This window comes from Schistocerca nitens, chromosome 4 (genome assembly GCF_023898315.1).
Source record: "Schistocerca nitens isolate TAMUIC-IGC-003100 chromosome 4, iqSchNite1.1, whole genome shotgun sequence".
NCBI lineage: Eukaryota > Metazoa > Arthropoda > Insecta > Orthoptera > Acrididae > Schistocerca > Schistocerca nitens.
In genome coordinates, this window is record NC_064617.1 from 292,192,387 (window position 1) to 292,214,691 (window position 22,305).

The 22,305-nt window shown below is 37.6% G+C and overlaps 2 protein-coding genes across 2 annotated transcripts in view; one reads left to right on the forward strand and one right to left on the reverse strand.

Moving 5' to 3' along the window:
• LOC126252804 (cytosolic Fe-S cluster assembly factor nubp1) overlaps positions 1 to 18,558 on the reverse strand; it is a 44,808-nt gene extending 26,250 nt beyond the window's left edge. The window contains exons 1-3 of the mRNA XM_049953740.1: positions 18,409 to 18,558; positions 6,737 to 6,841; positions 6,500 to 6,636 (exon numbers count right to left, since the gene is read on the reverse strand). Coding sequence (XP_049809697.1) covers positions 6,500 to 6,636; positions 6,737 to 6,841; positions 18,409 to 18,439 — 273 coding nt within the window. The 5' untranslated portion in view covers positions 18,440 to 18,558. The remainder of the gene's footprint in view (positions 1 to 6,499; positions 6,637 to 6,736; positions 6,842 to 18,408) is intronic.
• The window catches only part of LOC126252803 (tektin-3-like), a 166,098-nt gene continuing 162,313 nt past the window's right edge, over positions 18,521 to 22,305 (forward strand). The window contains exon 1 of the mRNA XM_049953738.1: positions 18,521 to 18,633. The gene's annotated coding sequence lies outside the window, so the exon portion shown is untranslated. The remainder of the gene's footprint in view (positions 18,634 to 22,305) is intronic.

A 22,305-nucleotide genomic window follows, 5' to 3' on the forward strand; every position in this document is an offset into this window, starting at 1 on the left:
AGTGCATTAATTAATTACTGCAGTTGCTATAGAACATCTTGGTCATTGGTGAGAGGAACTACTCTTGATATCAAATATTATATTTCACATCAAACACCGTAATAATGAGTGTCATTGCAAAAATATCAGCTGTCAGAAGTGGTTGTCAGTCTAAAGGCTGGTTTTGTGCAGCTCTCGACACTAGTCTATTCTATTTAAGCCTCTTAATCTCGGCACAATCTCCTCCCCTCTGCCCCCCCAACACCCCCTCCCCCCCACCCCCATGAAACATCTTCCTCCATTACAAAATTAAATATTCCTTGATGCCTCTGAAAGTGTCATATCAATCTATTTCTTCTTGTAATCAAGTCATGACTATGAAGCTCTTCTTTCTGACTCAGTATCTCTCCATTAGTTATTCAATTTACCCATCTAATCTTCAACATTTCAAAAACTTCTATTTTCTTCTTGTCTGCACAGTTTCACTTCCATACTAGGCTACACTCTCCAGACAAATACTTTCAGATAAAACTTCCTAACAAATTTATATCTGAAGGAATCAAATTTTTCTTTTTCAGAAAAATATGCCATACAAATGAAAAATGCAGATAAGTCTTTTTAGATTCTCCATTAATCCTTAAAGTTTTTTTGATGATTTGTTTTCTGATGCCTTGTTCCTTCGTATCTTCATAACTTACTGATCCCAAAAACTCACTTCAATACATACCAAGTGAAAATTACAGCACTTTATGTATATTTCTGTTTTTCTTTATTACTTCTAAAAAAATTCTTTGAGTGAATACTGCAGTGTGCCTAGCTGAATGATCAAATGCTTGTGTGTTATGACAAAATGAAGCACTTTTTAAAAAAGAAATAAAATGAGGAAATGGCAGAATGATTGCATAAAGTTTAATTAAAACAAAAAGAACCTTTCAAATGTGTACTAAACATCAAAGAGCACCAGATCAATAACAACAAAGAAGTATGATTTCATAGGCAGAGGCCAAGGCTGTCAGAGCCACAAACAGCAGCAGATCAATAAGATAAGAGCCAGGAGATGGGACATGGTGACACAAGCACCTTTGCTTGAGATTGGTACTGGGTGGTACTGCACACACAACTTGCCTCCTGACAGAAAGATTGCTATCTCACACAGATATACACCAAGCAGAAGGGTAATACATAACTACAATGACAATACAGAACAACGTATTTTCATAATTATAAATGTTCTACTGGAGGATAATTCCTTATGCAGATATCTGCATAACTGTGAACATTTCTCTTCATATTATATTTGGGGGAAAAAAGGAAAAGATTGGGGGGGGGGGGGGGGGGGCGGAGAAGAGTAACTAACCATTGTTAATACTTAACAATATTCTCTCTCTCTCTCTCTCTCTCTCACACACACACACACACACACAAACACAACACACACAAACACACACACACCGCACTTGCAAACAACAAGGCGAGTCAGCCCATCTGATATACACTGAATGACAATTGAGGAAGCAGTTCTAACACTATGTGAAGTGGAAGAATAGTGATACACTAATGTAAACTTATTTTTTCTGCAGAACTCGCACTTTTAATGTAAGTGTCTGTCATGCGCTTAATTGTGGCTGTACAGAAATAGCTAGTGCGAACTTCTTTTCAAAACATTTGATCAGTGAAGGGGGTTGGGCATTCTTCTAAGCTGTGAGGTAATAACATGCAATGGAATGGTCTACTGCGACACAGTAAGTCCCCCCCCCCCCCCCCCCCCCCCCCCCCCCCCCCCCCAAGTACATCTGGCATCTGTGTCACTATTTTCATTCCCACGCATTCTTCCCATATGAGTGGGTACCCAGGAACATTTCACTGCAATAAGACAAAGCTGGTCACACTGTTCACAATCAATTTGTTCAATGGGTGCATCTGTTGAATACTGTGACGGTCTTGGTCACATCCCAACTATTCAAGTTCTTTCAGGATTGAGTAAAACTGTGTACAGAATAGTGTGCTTTCTCTTGGAGGGTGTATTTGGAAGATACTATTGTGGAAAACCGGTTGAGCAGCCAACTGTCTCTCATCACCAGGCTCATCAATGCAAATGAACCTCAACTTTTAGTGTTGTTCTGTAATTCAAGGCACAAGTCTAAAGCATAATTTGGAGTGAAAGACTTCTTGCATTCTGACAAATTTAAAAGCATCCTGGGTCCCTCAAATAACCAAGATAAGTATTTATTACAGGCCTAAGGTAAAACATTCAAGTTCCCTGCATCTAGATTTGAGAGATGCTTCTTTGCTCTCATCCCAAAAGGGCTCACTACTGTTATAATGTAAATCTGTCCTCGAGCACCAAGGTTAGTTGACCATCACAGTGCTCTCCAGAATGAGATTTTCACTCTGCAGCAGCGTGTGTGCTGATATGAAACTTCCTGGCAGATTAAAACTGTGTGCCGGACTGAGACTCGAACTCAGGACCGTTGCTTTTCGCAGGTAATCTGCCAGGAAGTTTCATATCAGCACACACTCCGCTGCAGAATGAAAATCTCATTCTGGAAACATCCCCCAGGCTGTGGCTGAGCCATGTCTCCACAATATCCCTTCTTCCAGGAGTGATAGTTCTGCAAGGTTCACAGGATAACTTCTGTGAAGTTTGGAAAGTAGAAGATGAGGTACTGGCTGAATTGAAGCTGTGAGGATGGGTCATGAGTCGTGCTTGTGTAGCTCAGTCAGTACAGCACTTGCCCGCGAAAGGAAAAGGTCCTGAGTTCAAGTCTCGGTCCAGCACATTGTTTTAATCTGTCAGGAAGTGTCATCACAGTGCTCTTTTAGACACAGTCATTTTGGTGGAGATATCACCCCATTAGTTTGGACAAGAAGAGAACAGAAGCTTTCAAAATGTGGTGCTACAGAAGAATGCTGAAGATAAGGTGGGTAGATCACGTAACTAATGAGGAGGTATTGAATAGAATTGGGGAGAAGAGAAGTTTGTGGCACAACTTGACTAGAAGAAGGGATCGGTTGGTAGGGCATGTTTTGAGGCATCAAGGGATCACAAATTTAGCATTGGAGGGCAGCGTGGAGGGTAAAAATCGTAGAGGGAGACCAAGAGATGAATACACTAAGCAGATTCAGAAGGATGTAGGTTGCAGTAGGTACTGGGAGATGAAGAAGCTTGCAAAGGATGGAGCAGCATGGAGAGCTGCATCAAACCAGTCTCAGGACTGAAGACCACAACAACAACATCACCCCAGCTCCCTCCTACCTTTGCTTTGATGCACCCACACAGCTCTAGGACAGTAATGTAAACCCTGAGCCATGGTGCAACTAGGCACTTTCCACGTAAACTAACCATCATCAGAGGTGAAAGAAGCAATAAGTGTCAGAGAGAAGCTTAAACCTGGGTAAGATCTCAACCCTGGACTTTTGGATTGTAGCCCAGTACTAACCCACAATATTCCTGTTCTGCAGCTTATAAATACATGCTCTGATGGTGTTCAAGTAATGAGATTCAAGATGGTGGAAAGTAGGAATAACTCAACCTTATAATTCTGTCACATCAAAAGCAATTTCTGCCAGGTGGAAAGTGGTGTTTTACCAGCTTCTATGTGTATGATGAGTATATCAGTATTTCTAAGGGCACCTATCACCAGGGTAATTCCATCACTGAAGGTACTACCCAAAATTCTTTGATAAGAAGATTGAACAACTCCATGACAGTCTTCCGACTGAATATAAGTCCCAGAAATCTCTAGTGACCTTCATGACTCTTTCACTGAAGTATGCAACTGATTTCCCTAAAGTCCCATCTGTCCATGTACCAGAGAATGTGACACTTCCCTCCTTTGTCTTTGTGAGTAAGAAATGGCATCCACAGCCTTTTTAGTCATTGATCAGTAGTCATGGTACCCAGTATACCTGCAGCTTTTTCAAGTCAGCGCTTTATGAAAAATTTGGGTCAAATTTACATATCGGACCCCTCCTGAAATCTTGGTTGTGGAGACAGACTGATCTGTTGCACAGCCCAAGGTCTAGGTTAGATAAGAAGGTGACAATTTGATTGTGAGTTGGTGAACCAACAAATGTGAAAGCAGAAAATCTGTTTCTGGTAATAAATTTACTGGTAATGAAGTTTAATGCTTACATCTGTGCCAGATTGAAAAAGCAAGGGAGGTCCGAGACATAACTTTTACTGGATTTTTTGCTCAGATGCCTATGTTATCTGGTGACCATTCATTCTGTTATCTTCCACAGCCACATCCTGAACTTTTCAAATGTTTTCTATGTGATGATTTCAACTGTCCAGTAGATACAAATTTCAACTTCCATGATCATATTTAAACTCATTAACCCAGATATTAACATCAATGTGTACTATGTCTAAACTTAATCCAATTAGGTTTTGACAGAATTTTCTCTGTTGAGGAACAAGGAGTGATCTGAGTTACTTGGTAAAAGACTTCCTATAGCCAAGATTGCATAAATACTTCTTCATTTTTGACAACCAATTTCGATAGACTTTGCTCTCATCCTCTGGTCTGTAACATAGTGCACATAGAATGAGATTTTCACTCTGCAGCGGAGTGTGCGCTGATATGAAACTTCCTGGCAGATTAAAACTGTGTACCCGACTGAGACTCGAACTCGGGACCTTTGCCTTTCGTGGGCAAGTGCTCTAACATCTGAGCTACCGAAGCACGACTCACGCCCAGTACTCACAGCTTTACTTCTGCCAGTATCTCGTCTCCTACCTTCCAAACTTTACAGAAGCTCTTCTGCGAACCTTGCAGAACTAGCACACAGTTTTAATCTGCCAGGAAGTTTCATATCAGCGCACACTCCGCTGCAGAGTGAAAATCTCATTCTGGAAACATCCCCCAGGCTGTGGCTAAGCCATGTCTCTGCTATATCCTTTCTTTCAGGAGTGCTAGTTCTGCAAGGTTCACAGAAGAGCTTCTGTAAAGTTTGGAAGGTAGGAGACGAGATACTGGCAGAAGTAAATCTGTGAGTACCGGGCGTGAGTCGTGCTTCGGTAGCTCAGATGGTAGAGCACTTGCCCGCGAAAGGCAAAGGTCCCGAGTTCGAGTCTCGGTCGGGCACACAGTTTTAATCTGCCAGGAAGTTTCATAGTGCACATACATGGAATACATCACCTTTCATGATTTTATGACATAATGTTTGAGAAAAAAATATTTGTTTGACATTATAATTAACAGTTTCCTTTTCCATTTCTTGTAATCTCAAACAAAAAATTTTTTTCTCAAGTATTACAGCATAAAGCCATAATAGGAGATTTGTCCATGTATGTGCACCACATTTTAACCCAGATGATGACAGCAAAGTCTGTAAAAATGGGTTGTCAAAAATAAAGAAGTATTACGTGATGATGTGAAAGTTATTTACCAATCAGGTTTTGATATGCTCAACTGTCGAAACTTGCAAACAAAACTGTTACTGGTCATACAAAGCTGTTGATCCTTTTCTTTTACAAATGTCAGCTAATCACCTCATGCTGCTTCCAACTAACAACTTACATCATATGCATTTGAAACTGTGTCACACAAATCATACTTATCTCCTCTGGACCAGTTCACCTAAATCTGCCCTTCTTTCAGAGAAATTTATCAATCACAGTGGATAAAGCCATAGCACATAAGCTCTAAATAAGTTTTCTGCTAACCGGCAAAGACTACCAACTGCTGGCCCAAACAAAATGTTTCTTATAGCTACTGGTCTTCACCATTCCCATAGCTACTATTCAACAGTAGAACTCTTCTTTTCTTATTCTATTTTTCTACAAACTTCTTTTTAAATTTGCTAATTGTCGTGCTGTGTCATACATTCTTCCGTATCTCATAGACACTCTTTCCACTCTAGTACACATAAGAAGCTAAATCGTACAGTTACATACAACCACAACAAAACATATGAAGTTTCCTTGTCTGTTAATTATTTCAAAAAAAATTCTGCAGAAATTAAAATTAAAATGGTTTGAAATGTTTTATAAAAAAGAAGCAAATGAAAATGCAGATTGCTAACACTTATCCTGCACAAAATGAAGACTTAAAAATTCATTTTTATATAAGTTGAAATGCTGACTTCACATATCATCATTTACTATTATAAGATATTAACATTTCCAAGACCAATGTAGTTGAATACCATTTAGAGCCACAGTTTGTTAACACTTACTTATTTAAAAATTACTACCAGCAAAATTCGCATTGATCCTATGGGAGATAAAGTGTAACTGTGGCTGATCATTCAATTATGACTTTCATAAGCCACAGTGAAATTACTGCCAGCCATAAGTCAAGCAACAGAAATTTAAGGTTGTACATAAAAAATATATCCATCTCACAGCAACATGTATTCAACAGCTTAAGGAAAATATTTCACACAAAGTATGAAAATGTAACATGATAACATCTGTACTATTTAAAAAAAAATAATGGGATAAATTAGCATTACAATGGAAGTGGCAACATATTATTTATCAAAGCAATTTTGGAGCTTCAACAAAACTTACATTCCTATCAGGGTTAGTTACTGCTAGACCCCTAGACAACAATGATGTGAATGTTGTCTTTCCAACTCCTCCTTTTCCAGACAGCACCAAAATCTTGTGTTTCACTGATGACAATCTCGATTTAACCAGTTCAATACCTGATGTAATATAAAGAATTGTGTTATATTCTAAAAACATTTTAAAACTTGTAACTCATCTGTGGAACTTATTGATATGTAGCAAAAGATCATTAATAACCTGGATCAGGCTGCCTTGCCGCACCAGACGCACATATCTGTTGATTGGGACAACCCTGGCAGGCCGATTCTTTGCCTGCAGATTCACTTTGTGTCCCAGGACAGTCTGTCACAAAACAAAAGAGATCATTAAATAATTTCAAGATTGAACATTATAAAGAACTACAACTAAAGTTTATTAACGCTGGAAGACATTCCTCTTTCCTATTCTGATCAATAACTGTAAATCAGAACACTACTTTGCCATTTCAAATACAAAAATCATGTCAGTCATTATCAGACATTATGATTTTGGGCACCCGACAAAGGGATCTTTATCTCCCTCTTTCCTTGCACGTTATCCCCTGGCACAGGATTTGTTGTTTTCATGTTTCGGGAAATTTCTTTGGGGCTGGGTGCCCTTGCTGCTGCCATAGTCATGAATTAATCTAAGGCAGGGAAGTTGTGTTCGTCACCTGTATGTGGATCATGTAAACTTCGTTTTATGTATTATCATATTTTCTGAGACAGAGATTGGGGACCAGCACAGCATTTACTAACACTCATAAAAACCATACTTAGGCTCTCCAGAGTACCAGACCAATGATTGTTAATCCACAGTGTGGATCTGAAATACTTTCCTGTCTTGCATTCTAATGCACTGTGTGACCTATACGAACAGATCACCATAAGGATATTGATCTTCTTTCCAGGTGAGTGTGATAAAAAAATAAGAAACTAAATTTTCCACTTAAATTTGTAAAACACACATATATGCACATATTGAACAATAGTGAACAAAGCTATGCTAAAAGTTACAATAGTAATAAGTTGTCATCTGATCATTTATTAGAAAAATTTGTTAACCAGCCCCTCTGCAAACCTACAATTAAAAGCTTACACTTATCAGACAAAGCATAACTTTGTCAGTTAAGTACAACATCTGTCTTCTTGTTAGTTTAAATAGGGGTCAGATTCTCAGTTAAACTTACTGCTGGGTCATTCTGTGTCAAGTGACCCAATCTGGAAGATGCCCTAGCTCACCATCTTCAATTTCAATGAAATATGTACCAAGTGTACATAAGGGGCAGGTATGAACTTCTGGTAAGTTTCAATTACATTTGTAACTTCATGTAGGAACTAGAGCCATTTTCACAAGGTTCACTTTCTTCAGAAATAAAAACGTACAAAATAATCATTCATGTTCAGCAAGGCATTGTTTCTGAATTAATAGAGATAAGATCCTACAATTTACCATCCTGGCATTATTTTCTGCACAGAATATAGAAGCAACATAAAAAAATCACAAAACAATAGCCTTGGCACAATCTCTCTTTAAAATGGCTGAAAAATTTTGTCATGAATTTTCCCCATGTGTTAATATGGAATAAAGGTGAGTGAAAAGTACTGGCAACTTGAAAGTTTTTATTTTTTACCACTCAGTGAATTATGAACTTCCCTACAAATACATTCACTATGGTAGCAGCCTTTTAAGTTACCAAAAATAACTTATGTACTAAATTTTGCAAATCTTTAACATAAAAACTAAATTTTATAACTGTTGTGGCCTTTCATCCAGAGACTGGTTTGATGCAGTTCTTCACACCAGTCTACCCTGCGCATGGTCTGCCTCTTCATCTCTGCTGCAACCTACATCCACTTGAACCTAAAGACAAGCCTTGGTATCCCTTCACTTCCCTTCATAACCAAATTGACCATTCCTTGATGCCTTAGTATGTGCCCTACCAACTGATCCTTTCTTTTAATCAAGTTGTGTCACATTTTTTTTTTTTTTTTCTCCCCAGTTCAATTCAGTACTACCTCACTAGTAATCTGATATACCCATCTAATATCCACCATTCTCCTGTAGCATCACATTTCGAAAGTTTCTATTCTCTTTTTGTCTGAACCATTTACCATCCATTTTTCATATTTATAAAAGGCTAAACTTATAAATTTAAATCTTATGAATCCATTTCTGAAGGTTCATAAATGTGTGTTTACGTTTACCAGAAACACTATTTTCATTTGGGATTCACGTGAGTTAACAAGCAAAAATTTGGCTTTTTGCCATTTGGAAAGAAAAATGAGGAAAAAAATGATGACATTATTCGTGTTGGACTATGGCGGCGGTACCACAGCCAATCACGTCACTTTCTAATGCGTTTTACATAAGGAGTAAACCTACTGCACCTACAGTCACACACCCCCTTGAACTTAAAACTTTGAAAATTTGACTATAGGTCAATTTCTGTTTTGATAAGCAATATACATTTCTTTCAGATAGGTATCCAGCAAATACTTTTGATTCTGTACTTTACCGCAGTCTAATCGAAGGAAGCAGCCTTTTTTGACTGTACGAATTTGATAACATTCTTGATTTTCTAAAAATTTCATATTAGTTTGCCTTATGTCTTCTAGAAGCTTTTCCTAAGGTTCTAATAAGCCAGGATTCCTTTTTCCGACTTTAACTTCCTTGCCCTACATATCTGTCGCCATAAGCTTCTGTCTCCGCATGTTTCCTCACTTTCTTTTACTTCCCTTTTTCTCATGGCATCTTTTATCCCATATAATAAGGCAACCTTTGATCTTCCTCTTCGCCTTCCTCCCAGAGGACAGTAAGTCAAGATCATATTCGCATCTGGCATTCCCACTTTATGTCCATACCAGGCAAGCTTCCGAACTTCTATTCTATCTGTGATGTTTTCTTGGGTCTGGTTCATTTCTCTAATCATTGTATTTCTTATAATGTCTCGCAGAGATATTCTACACAAACTTCTAAGCTAGTCCCCAACTTGTTTTTATTTTCTCCAGTAAGGTCCCAACACTGACATCCACAGACCAGTACAAGCATTTTCTTTACTCTCCAACTTATCTGAGAAGACCATTACAGAGGGTTAGATCTGGTTTGCTGCTTTCTGATAGGCTACTCATTGCTGTATTTCCAAATTACTTGTCCCATCTGCCAATGAGATACTACACAAATATTTACATTTTTTACAAGCCTTTATGTACTACTATTACTATTTCTACATTTTCTCCACTGCATGAGTATTCAATCTTTTTAAAATTTACTTTTATTCCCCACCTCTCATGTTCTTGTACATAATATTTTTATCAGCATAGCATGTATTATCTTCTTCACTGGGCACCAATACCTGATCATCTGCAAAGAACGTGCTGTACCAACATTGATCCTTGTTATACGCATGCCCATTCCTGAACATTTTCGACTCAGCAGGTCTAAGGCTTTCTGGATGTATATCTTGAACAACATAGGAGATAAGCAACATCACTGTTTTAATTCTTTTGCAATTCTAAAAGGTTGTGACAAAATTTTATTCTCCACTTTGATTACACATTCTGCACACTTTTATAGGTTGCATATACTTCTAACATATGTATTTCATGTTCACTCCCCCTAATGATTATAAGCAGTATCTTCAGAGCCACTTTGTCATACTCCTTCTCGAGAGCTGTGAATACTAAATGGGCACTCAGATTCCTTTCCAGTCTCTTTGCAATTAGCCATATTAAAGTAAAAATGTTGTCAAATCAAAATCTTCCCTTCAGGTGCAGGTGTCACCACCACTAAATTACTGAGGGAAGGAGGGAGGGGACTCAATAGATAAGGTATAGATTGTAAGGGGATCTTGAAAGACGTTGAAAAAATTAGAACCTAAAACTACTTTTTGCAACATTACGGATGCCTCAAACCACACATTTCAATGGCACTTAAAACTCCTAAAGTGTGCCAGTTTAAGCATGGATTAAAATGTATTTTGTGACTACTGAGTATAAAAGTTATACAATATTAACAACTAAATTTATCAACAGTGTGTTGTGACTTATGTAATATGTTCCACACCTTTTTGCAAGGAAGAATTAAGGGAAAATAATATATAGAGAATAGGCTATACTTACATCAGTTTAGAAAACAGTCGATAAATTCCTACAATGTGGGTGTTCTACTATGAGGGGCGTTCAATAGTAATACAACACATTTTTTTCTTGGGCAATTTTGGCTGAAAAAATGCAGAATTTGTTATGGAACATCATGGATATTCCCCTTCAGGGCATACAGTTTCATGACATTCTGATAGATGGCAATGCTATACGTAGCCTTCAAAGTGTCGCATGTAATGGATGTGTATTCCTAGCAGAGTGTTTGCACTGAGTTTCGTTTAGTGCAAAAACCACAGAATCCCATATATTCGTTGGCATTTGCTGTATATCCACAGAGACCTGGCAATGAACAAAAGCACATTGAGTAATTGGGCGGAGTGCCTGTCATCAATGCAACAAGGTCGCACAAACCTGTCCAATCTCCCACGTGGCAGCCACCACACCCAGCTGTGACTCCAACAATGTTGGAATGTGCAGACACTCATATTCGAGGTGATCGAAGGATCACAAACAAAAACCTCACTGCACAACTGGACATCTCTGTTGGTAGTGGTGACACATTCGTCCACCAGTTGGGGAACTCAAAGTTGTGTGCCCACTGTGTTTCTCGCTGCCTAACATAAGACCATAAAGAGCAACGAACAACCATCCGTGCAGAGTTAGTTGGTTGTTGTGAGGCTGATCGTGAATGTCATCACAGGCGAAGAAACACGGGTTTCATCACTTCAAATCTGGGAGAAAAAAAGGCAATCCATGGAGGAGGAGGAGATTAGTGTTTAACGTCCTGTCAACAACGAAGTCATTAGAGACGGAGCGCAAGCTCGGGTGAGGGAAGGATGTGGAAGGAAATCGGCCGTGCCCTTTCAAAGGAATCATCCCGGCATTTGCCTGAAGCGATTTAGGGAAATCACGGAAAACCTAAATCAGGATGGCCGGAGACGGGATTGAACCGTCGTCCTCCCGAATGCGAGACCGGCAATCCATGGAGTGGCACCACACCACCTCTCCTCTGAAGAAGTAGTTCAAAGCTCCACCCTCAGTCAGTAAAGTATGGTGATGGTCTTATGGGACTCTGGAAGGATTATCCTGTTTGATGTCCTCCCTCGTGGTGTAATGATCAACTAAGAAGTGTATTGTGCTACATTCAGAGAATTGAATAAATGACTTCAGCTTGCTCGTTGCCACAAAAATGTAAACAAACTTCTACTTCTCCAAGACAATGCAGAGTCCCACCCAAGTCTGTGTATCCAAGAGGAGCTCATGAAGCTTCATTGGACTGTGCTTCCTCATCCACCCTACAGCCCAGATCTCGCTTCTTCAGACTTCTGTCTGTCTGATCCAATAAAGCACGCACTCCATGGGAAGCAGTAGGTGGATGATGGCGAGGTATTGCTGCAGCAAGATGTAACTCTCAATCAAAAAGTAGAGTGGTACCATGTGGGCATACATGCCCTCCCAGTAAGATTATAAGGGCCATCACACTGAATAGAGATTGTGTTGAAAAATAGGCTATTGTAGCCACAAAAAAGTGGGAAATAATACGGTGTTTTGGAATCCTGAATAAAGCCAAACTGCTTTCAGAAAAAAAGGTTGCATTACACATAGAACACACCTCGTACACTGCAATAGTAAAATTGAGGAAATTGGCATACTTCTGTAACGAACATTTACTTACAATCATTCCTTTGCCTTTTTCAAAGAAAGTATTGATGAACTGTCTTGAACACTCTTCATAGCAATTCCTCTTGACACTCAGACTGACTATAACTTTATTATTATACCCACACCTGACTGTAAGTGATTGTCACATGGTGTTTGATTATTAGTCATCTGCCTCCTGGTCATTCCTCCCACAGCAAAACCAAGCACATTTGTGCCTACATACCCCGCTCCCTCATCACTTGTAGCCATACCAACACAATTCATAAATACTTGGAATATTGTCTTTTTAGTGAAAACATAAGTGGATTTGATTTACTGGCACATTAGTGACTCTAGAAAACCATTAATTCTTATTGCACAAGAGCTTTTAGTGTGTGTAATTAGTTAAGCTTGGATATACTATTTGACTGAGTCATTTTTTGTCTTCTAAGACTCACCCCCTCCCTGCTCTGATAGAAAATGAAGTATTGAGTTTTTTTATTTGTTTTTCCCAAATTGACCAATTCCGTGATTATGTATACAACTATTAGTGAAATACTTACTAATGTTTTCCTTGATATACACATTGGTAAATACACTCACTTGGAGCACTAAGGATATCCAGTTTCTAAACAGTTCCTTACAATGAGCCTTTTCACTTATTACTACTACTACTATTATTATTCATATGAACTTTTCTGTGGTTTAAAAACTGTCTCAGTTTTGTGCCTTGAGACCCAGAAAAGAATCCCATACCTAAGAAATGAGTGTACATAGGAACAATATGTCACCACAAGACAGTCGTTACAGTTTTCCCTGTCAACATCTGTAAGTGTGTGGTCTAGCTTATGCTGAACTTCTTGATATGCTACTAACTCTTGTGGCCTGATTAAACCTTCATCGCTGCACTACAAGCTTGCTCATTTACTCTAATTCCCTGTGTCTCAGTACCCAGTGGAATGTAAACTCCTTATTTTTCCAAGGGACCGATGACCGTAGCAGTCTGGTCCCTTTAATCCCACAAACCAACCAACCTTTGTATCAGAAATGATTGTTGTATGTTTTGGTTAGTTTTCTCTGTTGGGAACATTTGGCTGAAAGGCCTGAGGAGCACTAAGCAGATGAGAATTTCTTCCCATATATTCTGCTCCAGTGCCTTCAGGATAATCCCCAGTTTAGCATGAAAATATCTGATATGGAAATCATGATGACATATATGGTATGCAAATCCTGATGACACAGTCAGAGAAAACAATTGAGCAGCTGACAGTGTCATCCTGTTTTGAGCTTCGTTAAAACTATGGTGTTCATCTAAAACACTATAACAGAAAGATCTAAAAATCAGGTCTGAAATGCTCTCTTTTCTCAAATTTGTCAAATTAAAGACAGCTCTGAATGTGATGATTTACTCCAATCTTGGTGTAAAGCATTAATAGTCACTATGTCTATACACTTGGCAGGCTAGCTGCAATAATCAAAATTTTGGACTACCAGTTCCAAGCAGCCAGCTGATAGACAGTCGAAATGTGAGTAAGCAGTTTGAAGTGGACGTGGAAGTAATGCAATTGTTTACCTGTTGTGTCAAAAAAGTGGAGCTTCAAAAAACTAGAGTAGCACTCAAAGGGCACATGCCAAACTTACCTCAAGAATCTTTGAAACTACTCAGATGTTTTTTATTAATATTATTATTTTTAACTATACAAGAATGTGAGAGCATTAATTCAGTAATCTGCTAGAAAACATATAACATTCAATTTTGAGTACAAATACTGCTGTGTGTGCTTGTATAACTCCAGGAAGAAAAACTGGTAATTACTTTGAGATGAGTGTACAAAACAATTTTATACTTACTTTTAACAATGTTATTAATGGATTTTTTACACTTCCTACAATTCTTTGTTGCTGCACTGATTCATGAAACAGACCTAATATTTCTGAATTCTGAGTCATTTTTGAAGTAATTAATTCTGTCTGTGATAAAACATGCCCCCTCATACATTGGTAGTCGAAGTTTTACCTTGCAAAAATAAAGTTATGTAATTAACCTTTCATTTCTTTGCAGGTACATCTGCAGTCCCGGTACACACTGAAATCCCTGCACCACAGTTCCGTAGCATGCCACTCCCATCTCTATTTCACAAATGGGATGTGCCATTTCGTTCTGGCTCCTCTAACCGTGGTCCAAGTCACAGTGTTGCGATGATTTCAATGTGCATCAGGACTCCCGACATTTACCTACAATCAAATAATAACTTTGTAACTTTCTTTTTCATATGTGATGTTTAAAACTTTATGGCTACCCTTCTTAAGAGTCATGTCTGTCTGGAACAAGTGCAAAATATTCATGGCAACTTTGCTACAGCCCTAGACTTCTGGTAAATGATTTGGATGAGTTGAATATCCATGGAGATATTGCCCACCACATGCGGTTGCTGGTTCATAATTTGGCTGTGGTTTACATCTACAGCTATATGATACAGACCAAATTTACAGAGGTGAGTTTCCAGTGGAAACATTTGCACTTCTTTTTATTAAATAATTTTTTTCTATTTATGTAGAAACACTATCATGTTCCTGAATTCTTTTTTTAATCTTACAGCAGCAAAATCAAAACCAGTCTATGTTGATTAGATTCTTGGGTGCTTTAATCATCATATCTTATTGTGGTACTTTTGTTTTGATGCTTCAACCAAACTTTTATCATCAGTCTCCTCCTTTTTGGTAACAGGCAAACAAATCTGAGCGAAACTTACTGTCAGGTTAAAACTGTGTGTCAGACAGAATTTTCCTTTCATGGGCAATTGCTCTACCATCTGAGCTACCCAAGCATAACTCACAACCCATCCTCATAGCTTTACATCATCTCCTACCTTCCAAACTTCACAAAGTTCTTCCATGAAACTTGCAGGACTAGCACTTCTGGAAGAAAGGACAGCCTGGGGGATGTTCCCAGAATGAAATGAAATGAAATTTTCACTCTGCAGTGGAATGTGTGCTGGCATGAAATTTACTGGCAGATTAAAACTGTGTGCCAGACTGAGATTAGAATTCAAGACCTTCGCCTTTGGTAGGTCAGAGACGAGGTATCAGCAGAAGTAAAGCTGTAAGGACAGGTAATGAGTCATGCTTGGGTAGCTTAGTCACAAAAGGTAAAGGTCCTGAGTTTGAGTCTCAGCCCAGCACACAGTTTTCATCTGACAGCAAATTCCATACCAGTGCACACGCCACTGCAGAGTGAGAATTTCATTCTGGAATTTGAATGCCTGCAACCTTGCTGTCACTTTCACCAATGCCTGGTACATCCATATTAGCTTGAACTGTATTATGTACCACGGTTTCCACATGAAACTGCAGTTGATCAAAATGTATGCAGAGAAAATCTTCTACATCTATACTCTGCAAACCACTGTGAGGTGCATTGCAGAGGGTACATCCATTGTAACATTTACAAGTGTTTCTCCCTGTTCCAGCCACATACAGAGTGCAGGAAGAACGATTGTTCGAATGCCTCTGTGCATGCAGTAATTATTCTAATCTTATCCTCACAATCCCTATGTGAGCGATATGTAGGGAGGTTCTAGTATATTCCTAGTGTAATCATTTAAAGCAGGTTCTTGAAACTTTGTTAATAGACATAGTTTACATCTATCTTCAGCAGTCTTCCCATTTAGTTCCTCTAGTGTCTCTGTGACACTCTCCCACACATTAAACAAATTCGTGACCATTCACGCTGCCCTTCTCTGTATACGTTTAATATCCCCTGTTACGACTACCCAGTAGGGGTCCCACACACTTGAGCAATATTCTGGAAACAGTCGCACAAGTAACTTGATTGATGAATCAACACAGCATGTTTGAAACATGGTAAGAAATGCCCCAAGATGACATTAATCCATGCCACAATGAATGTCGATGATAGACATCAGTTTCAAATGGAATAAACATTTAATCATTAAATACCACTTACACGATCAACATCTCCATAAAGTTTGATAAATATCGGACTGGTGCTTCACTGTGTAACACTTTTGCTTCCTGTCAGTGTACCTCAGATTGCTTTTCAGCTCTTCTCCACACACCAGAAGTATAAGAAGTTCATTTCAGAAGACAAAATAAGTCTGACTACTACAACAAGTCTGCAGAGACCAAGACAATTGCAGTACACTTCCCTTGTCTTGATGTGGCTGTGTATGGACAACTGGCCAGGAATTCTTGGCTGACACACATGTGTAATTCTTTGAGCTGTCAGTGACAAATTGGCTGTCGTAACGTGGCTAAAGAAGTTGGGTAGCCTTGTGTTTGGTGGCTCGGAATGACATGAAATTTTCCTCCGCCAACAAGGAAACTGCTTTCACCTTAAATATGGCCAGTTTCTGTTCTGCTGAAAATCTATTTTGGGCATGCTCAAAGTTATGCTCTCATACTTAGTTGTCTTGGACTGATTTTATACAAAATTTTAAACACAACTTTTACATACACATGTTAAATTTGCAACTATGTTCATTCCACTTTGGATGTGAATGGTTTGCATAATTCTGAATAGTTAAGAAATGCTTAACCAGCAGCTGGTGGTACCAAATAGGCCTACATGTATTGCAGAACCCTTAAATAAAGTGTAATGAATTTCCTGCAAGAATTTCCGATAGCTGAAAAATTACACTGTTATTCATTCCTGGTGAGCAAACTCCACAACAGAGTGTCTACTATTAAAGTCACTCACTGATATATACTTGACTAATAACAAAGATTAATATCTGTTGGCTTCAGATTCAATAAATTGTTAACAGGGAAGATATAAAAATTGATACCAGCTTGGTAACCTGTTCATAGTATGCCAAAGAGTTGGGTCAATTGAACCTATCAAATATCAGATGTTGGCTTTTACTCATGAAGTAATTATGTGTAGCAACATGTGTGCAAACAGAAAGATGATGGAACACTGAAAACATTTATTTTCTGTTCTTTAGTACATGGTGTAGCATAGGTTTAAAGCTGACGGTACGGATTTGAATTGGTGATGCAAATCAGTGCGCATAGGCTTACAAAATATTTGTTGTGATGACAATGATCAGTAGTCTAGCATGACATCTAGATTAGGTGAATTACAACTTTTTTGTTAAGTGACAAAACAGTATTAAAGTCTTCAATTACGCCAAAGGGTTGAGAGGCACTCTGGCACAATTTTGCAGAGATTATTCCACCAATTAGTTTATTTTGTTTCCGTACATCATACAGTACTTAATTACATGGAGTGTGTACAATAAATACTTTGTTGTATGGTTCAAGTTTACAGGTGTGAATTAGAGACACATCAGTCCACAAAATACTGTACCATTCCATACCACATCAACTTATGAAAGATTCTTTTGCAAATATCAGGTAACACTGATGTGCCTTGAATTTCTCCACAGTGCCCGATTCGAGCAAGCAACACTGCTTAGGTAATTAATAGTGATATTAAACGCATGTACGTAAGAGGTGACATTTAATTAAAATAACATTGATTGACACAGGACAATCCTACCGAATCACTAATAACAACCGATTTCCGAATCCACTCTTGCTATGTGTCTATTAGTATTGTGCGATTTTCGTTACGCTTTCCTACGGTCAACAATTTTCGTTCGCATTTCTTTCCAATATCGGTAATGTAGGATATAGTCCCAATGACAGAACCATTATTATCTCGAATTAGGGGCTGGTATCACCTAATTAATAGTCACGAGTTAAGACAAATAGGTAGGGGCAATGCTTCATCGGTATTTGTTTTCTAATTCCATACTACTGACGTTTCAATTCGTGACAACTGATTCCAAATACCCGATAAAGTACCACAATTTAAGAAATGCAACAAATACTCTGCATGGTACTATGGTGTCACTTTCCTTCTTTACTTTTAAATGTTACAGCAATGAGCATGAAAATTGTGCATTCAAGTACGGGAGTGAAGGTTGCATTTTGTGTCGATTCATGTCCCTTCCTTCTCAATTCTCTTTCGAGTTCTTATTGAGGATACACTGTTGATGACAGTAACCTCTTCGTCACGCTGCCGAAGCGCCATCAAAGTGACAACCGTGACACGAAATACTGTTTTATTTAACGACACAAATATGTACGATATTCCCAAATTCTTCCCTGCAAACTTACGCTCGGGAGCTTCCGCAGGAACATCTGCCATTTCTACCGTACTACCGCACCCGGCACCACTTACACACAAAGATGTTAGTTTTCATTCGATATCAATGTTGTGGCAGAAGATCGCTCCCACAGTAGCTGCTGCCATGGCAACCAAATAATGGCACTATTAATAGCAGAAAACGCTGACAAGTAACAACTCATTTTCTGTTCCGGGCAAGTTCGCGTAATGTCAGTGTAAGTACTAAGGTTTTATATCTATATCCGCATGTAAAAAATTATCATACCGAACTTAAATTGCTGTTACGCTTCTGTTAATAAGACATATTCATAATAGAAGTGCCTGTTTCGTATAAGACTCCAATTAAATTCAATCTATAAATAGAAATCTCCAAAGAAATCTTAACCGTTCTTTTTCCAACTGGAACACACATGGCCCATAAACGATGCAGTTGTGGTAGTGGACGTCGGGATGGGATTCAGTGTGAAGACAAGGAATTTGTTTCTTTCTCTTTATAATGTGGCAAATTATAGCCTGCGCATAAGATGACCAATAATGGAGCAAAAATTGAGCTTTTTGAATCAGGATTTTTAGTTGAAAAGGTGTGCAATTTCTGTGAATCCTACTCCAACGACGCACATAAAGGCCAGACATTATTATAATATTGGGGTATTAAAATTGCACACTATAATGTAAAATGAAACCGCCTACTTGTATTCTGGCAGGCGCATTTCCACTGGAATGTTACAGTACCCAAATCTACTTGGTGTGAAATCAAACTTTCAGAAAGCACTGTACATTGCAAACATAAATACTCGTGAGCAGGAAGTGAACTGGATAACACATAAAGTTTTTCAATACAACAAATAAAATGTCAGCCACTTAGTAGGTTTACATACAGTAAACAGTGGTAGTCACATTAATTTAGTGTTGGGGACAACACTAAAGAAATAAATTTTACGAGGGACAGAGTGATCCATTAGGACCATTACTCAGATATATAATTTTGCTTCATGTCATAAGGAGAGAATAGTGCTTCCAGAAATATTTTGTCAAGTGTGTTGGTGTTACTATTTAATGATATTTTGAAATACTGTAGTGCCTGTAGTTTCTTGCAGTATATTTCTACATTTTCTGCAGATTACTCTTTGTATTGTAACATCATGAGCTTCTCCTCACACGAAATGAAAATATTTTGTAGCTTCGATGTTTTCATACAACTTGAGAACTTACAATCGTCTAATATAACAACTAAAATTTAATAATGTTTCTCTCAGTATTCCATGGTTTTCATTCAGGAAAATAGTAGAAAACATTTCCTCCCATTATTATTTCCTTTTGCACTTTTGCGCAAGGTCTAAATATCCATAGCTAACATTGTTACTTGTCGTCTTTAAATATAGTAAAGCATTTCCAGACTGATGTCAACTTATGTTAATTTACAGAGATACACTTTGATAATAGATCTGATTTAACTACACTTGATTTTGTTTTATTTAGCCTTTTATTCTTTTTATATTGATATTACTGAGTTTCTGCAGCATGTTTACTTACTAAAACGTTTGAACAATATTCATGTTAGTATATGGTACAGTATTTAATCAGAATCATGTATTTTCACACGTCATGTTGGTATAAAATTTTCTGTTATTATTTATTTGTTCTCTCGTTTCGGTCTCCTAGCCATTGGTAGAACTTGTAATTCTCCGCTCTCTGACATTGGGTTGTGTGTTGCTGGTATTCAGTCTTCTCCAAACTGCTGGTCATACTACTACTACTAATAATTCTAGTACTGCAACAACTATTACAGTCTTCACAAATTTAGGCCTTGCTATGGTCTCATAGTTGAATCAGTTTGTGATTGATTCACTGTGAGATTGTATACTTACAATAGTAATGGGTTCTAATTGTTTGTACTTAAAGTGGTGATTCTCAGGCAACAGATTTGAAAAAAAGTATACAATTTTACATGCATACTGCCTTTCGAATATTTGAAACTCATAGACTAGTTCACCTCTGCTTTATGTTACTGAACTTGCCTTTTGCTCTAAATAGAACATCACTATTTGCCAGGTGGTAGGTTTAATATACTGTTGGTTGACTGTATCACAATGGATAAATGTTACCTGGGCTTCATTAAAAGTCTGGAATTTGATGGATCAAATGGACCTTGTGTGCTAAACATTGGCCACCTGTTTATAACCTTAAAAATAAGAATTATGTAACACTTAACTTATTATTATGATAAATTGCTGCTAAAAGATCGTTAATATATGTACAAGTCATAAGGTTTCATCCTTTTATTCTTGCAACCTGTCAATATAAAATTTTTGTTTTCCTAAGGTTACCCACATACATCATACTTTAATATTATAAATACGATTAAGAGTGAAGTTTAATAACATTTTTGGCGAGCCATTGAGATAGCTAAAACTAACAACTTTTTGTGATACTATATAATCACTGACAAATGGCAAATCTAAATTGGAATTCGAACTGTAAATGTCCTTCTGCATAACTCTAATCAATGACTACACTCTGAAACTCACTATCATATTTACACTGGGATGTGCTTTCTGTTGTATCACACATTATAATTTTTCATTTACAGAAGGAACACACGACTAACAATTATTTGCACACCTATGGGAGAGCTAATTATGCATACTGAACTGAAAAATATTCACAGTTTCCTTCATGAAGTCTATTCTGTAGATTTTAAACAGGTTCACACAAGATAACATGACGCATTTCTCCTGAGATCTTGCATCATTTCTGCTGTGGTTTTCTAAACACAAAACAATTTCTGAAGCTGTTCATAAAACTTCCTATGACTAGGTGATCAAAATGAGAGAACAACAACATAACATCCTTTGTATAAACTGCATGTCCTCTGTTAATTCCTATTAATATGGATATTTCTAAAATGGATAAACAAACACTTTACAAGTAGTCGCTTCTCTAGGTAAACAGCAATTTTCCAGTATTGTACCAATCAATTGAAGCCTAACAATTTGCTGTACCTGCAATAGAACTCATTTGATAGCTCCATTTCATATGAAAATAACAAGAAAATGCAACCCTCGTAGACAGATTAGGCAGTTTTCTCACTGAATCACCTTCTGTCTGTGGAGAATTCATTACTGGTGCTACATGGGATTCAATATTCTGCCCACTAATGCTTCTACTGTGTGCAAATGACTTACCATCTCACATTGAAACGGTAGAAATAGTTCTCTTTGCTGATGATTTAAGCATAAATATTTCTCTTTAGTGGTGATTCAAGCATCATAATCATATATATATATACTTTTAGGTATGCAGTTTCATATGTTTCCTTTCTACCATACTCTGCTGTTAGAGATGATGTCACACTATGATATTTTCATTACTGAATGAGCTGCTTTCACTAAGTTAATCAACAGACCATTTATAGAAACCCTATCAATAATTTTCGTGAGTACTCTGTTTATCTTTCTCATTGTTAGGATATATATATATATATATATATATATATATATATATATATATATATATATATATATAACAACAGAGTAAGGTACAAAGGCAATACACAAAACCGAATACCTATTCTGAAATTATGTGTTGTCATGAACTTGAATTGCGACTCTCATATTATAGATATTGCCAAATTCCAAATACAGCAACATTTTCGCGGTGCATGGTTACTGACTTTTGCGGTGAAAACGTTCTTTCATATAGCTGCGTTCATTGAGTTCAGATTAAAGAATATTGTACTGAAATTGCCTGTATAGACCATAAATAGTCATTTAATATAAAATTGTATTAAGAATAATTTATAGGTAATTTCAAGAAACCTCATGTATGTACCCATTTGAGGAATTAGGCATCCTAATAGCAGTGATCTAAAACATTCACTCTACAAC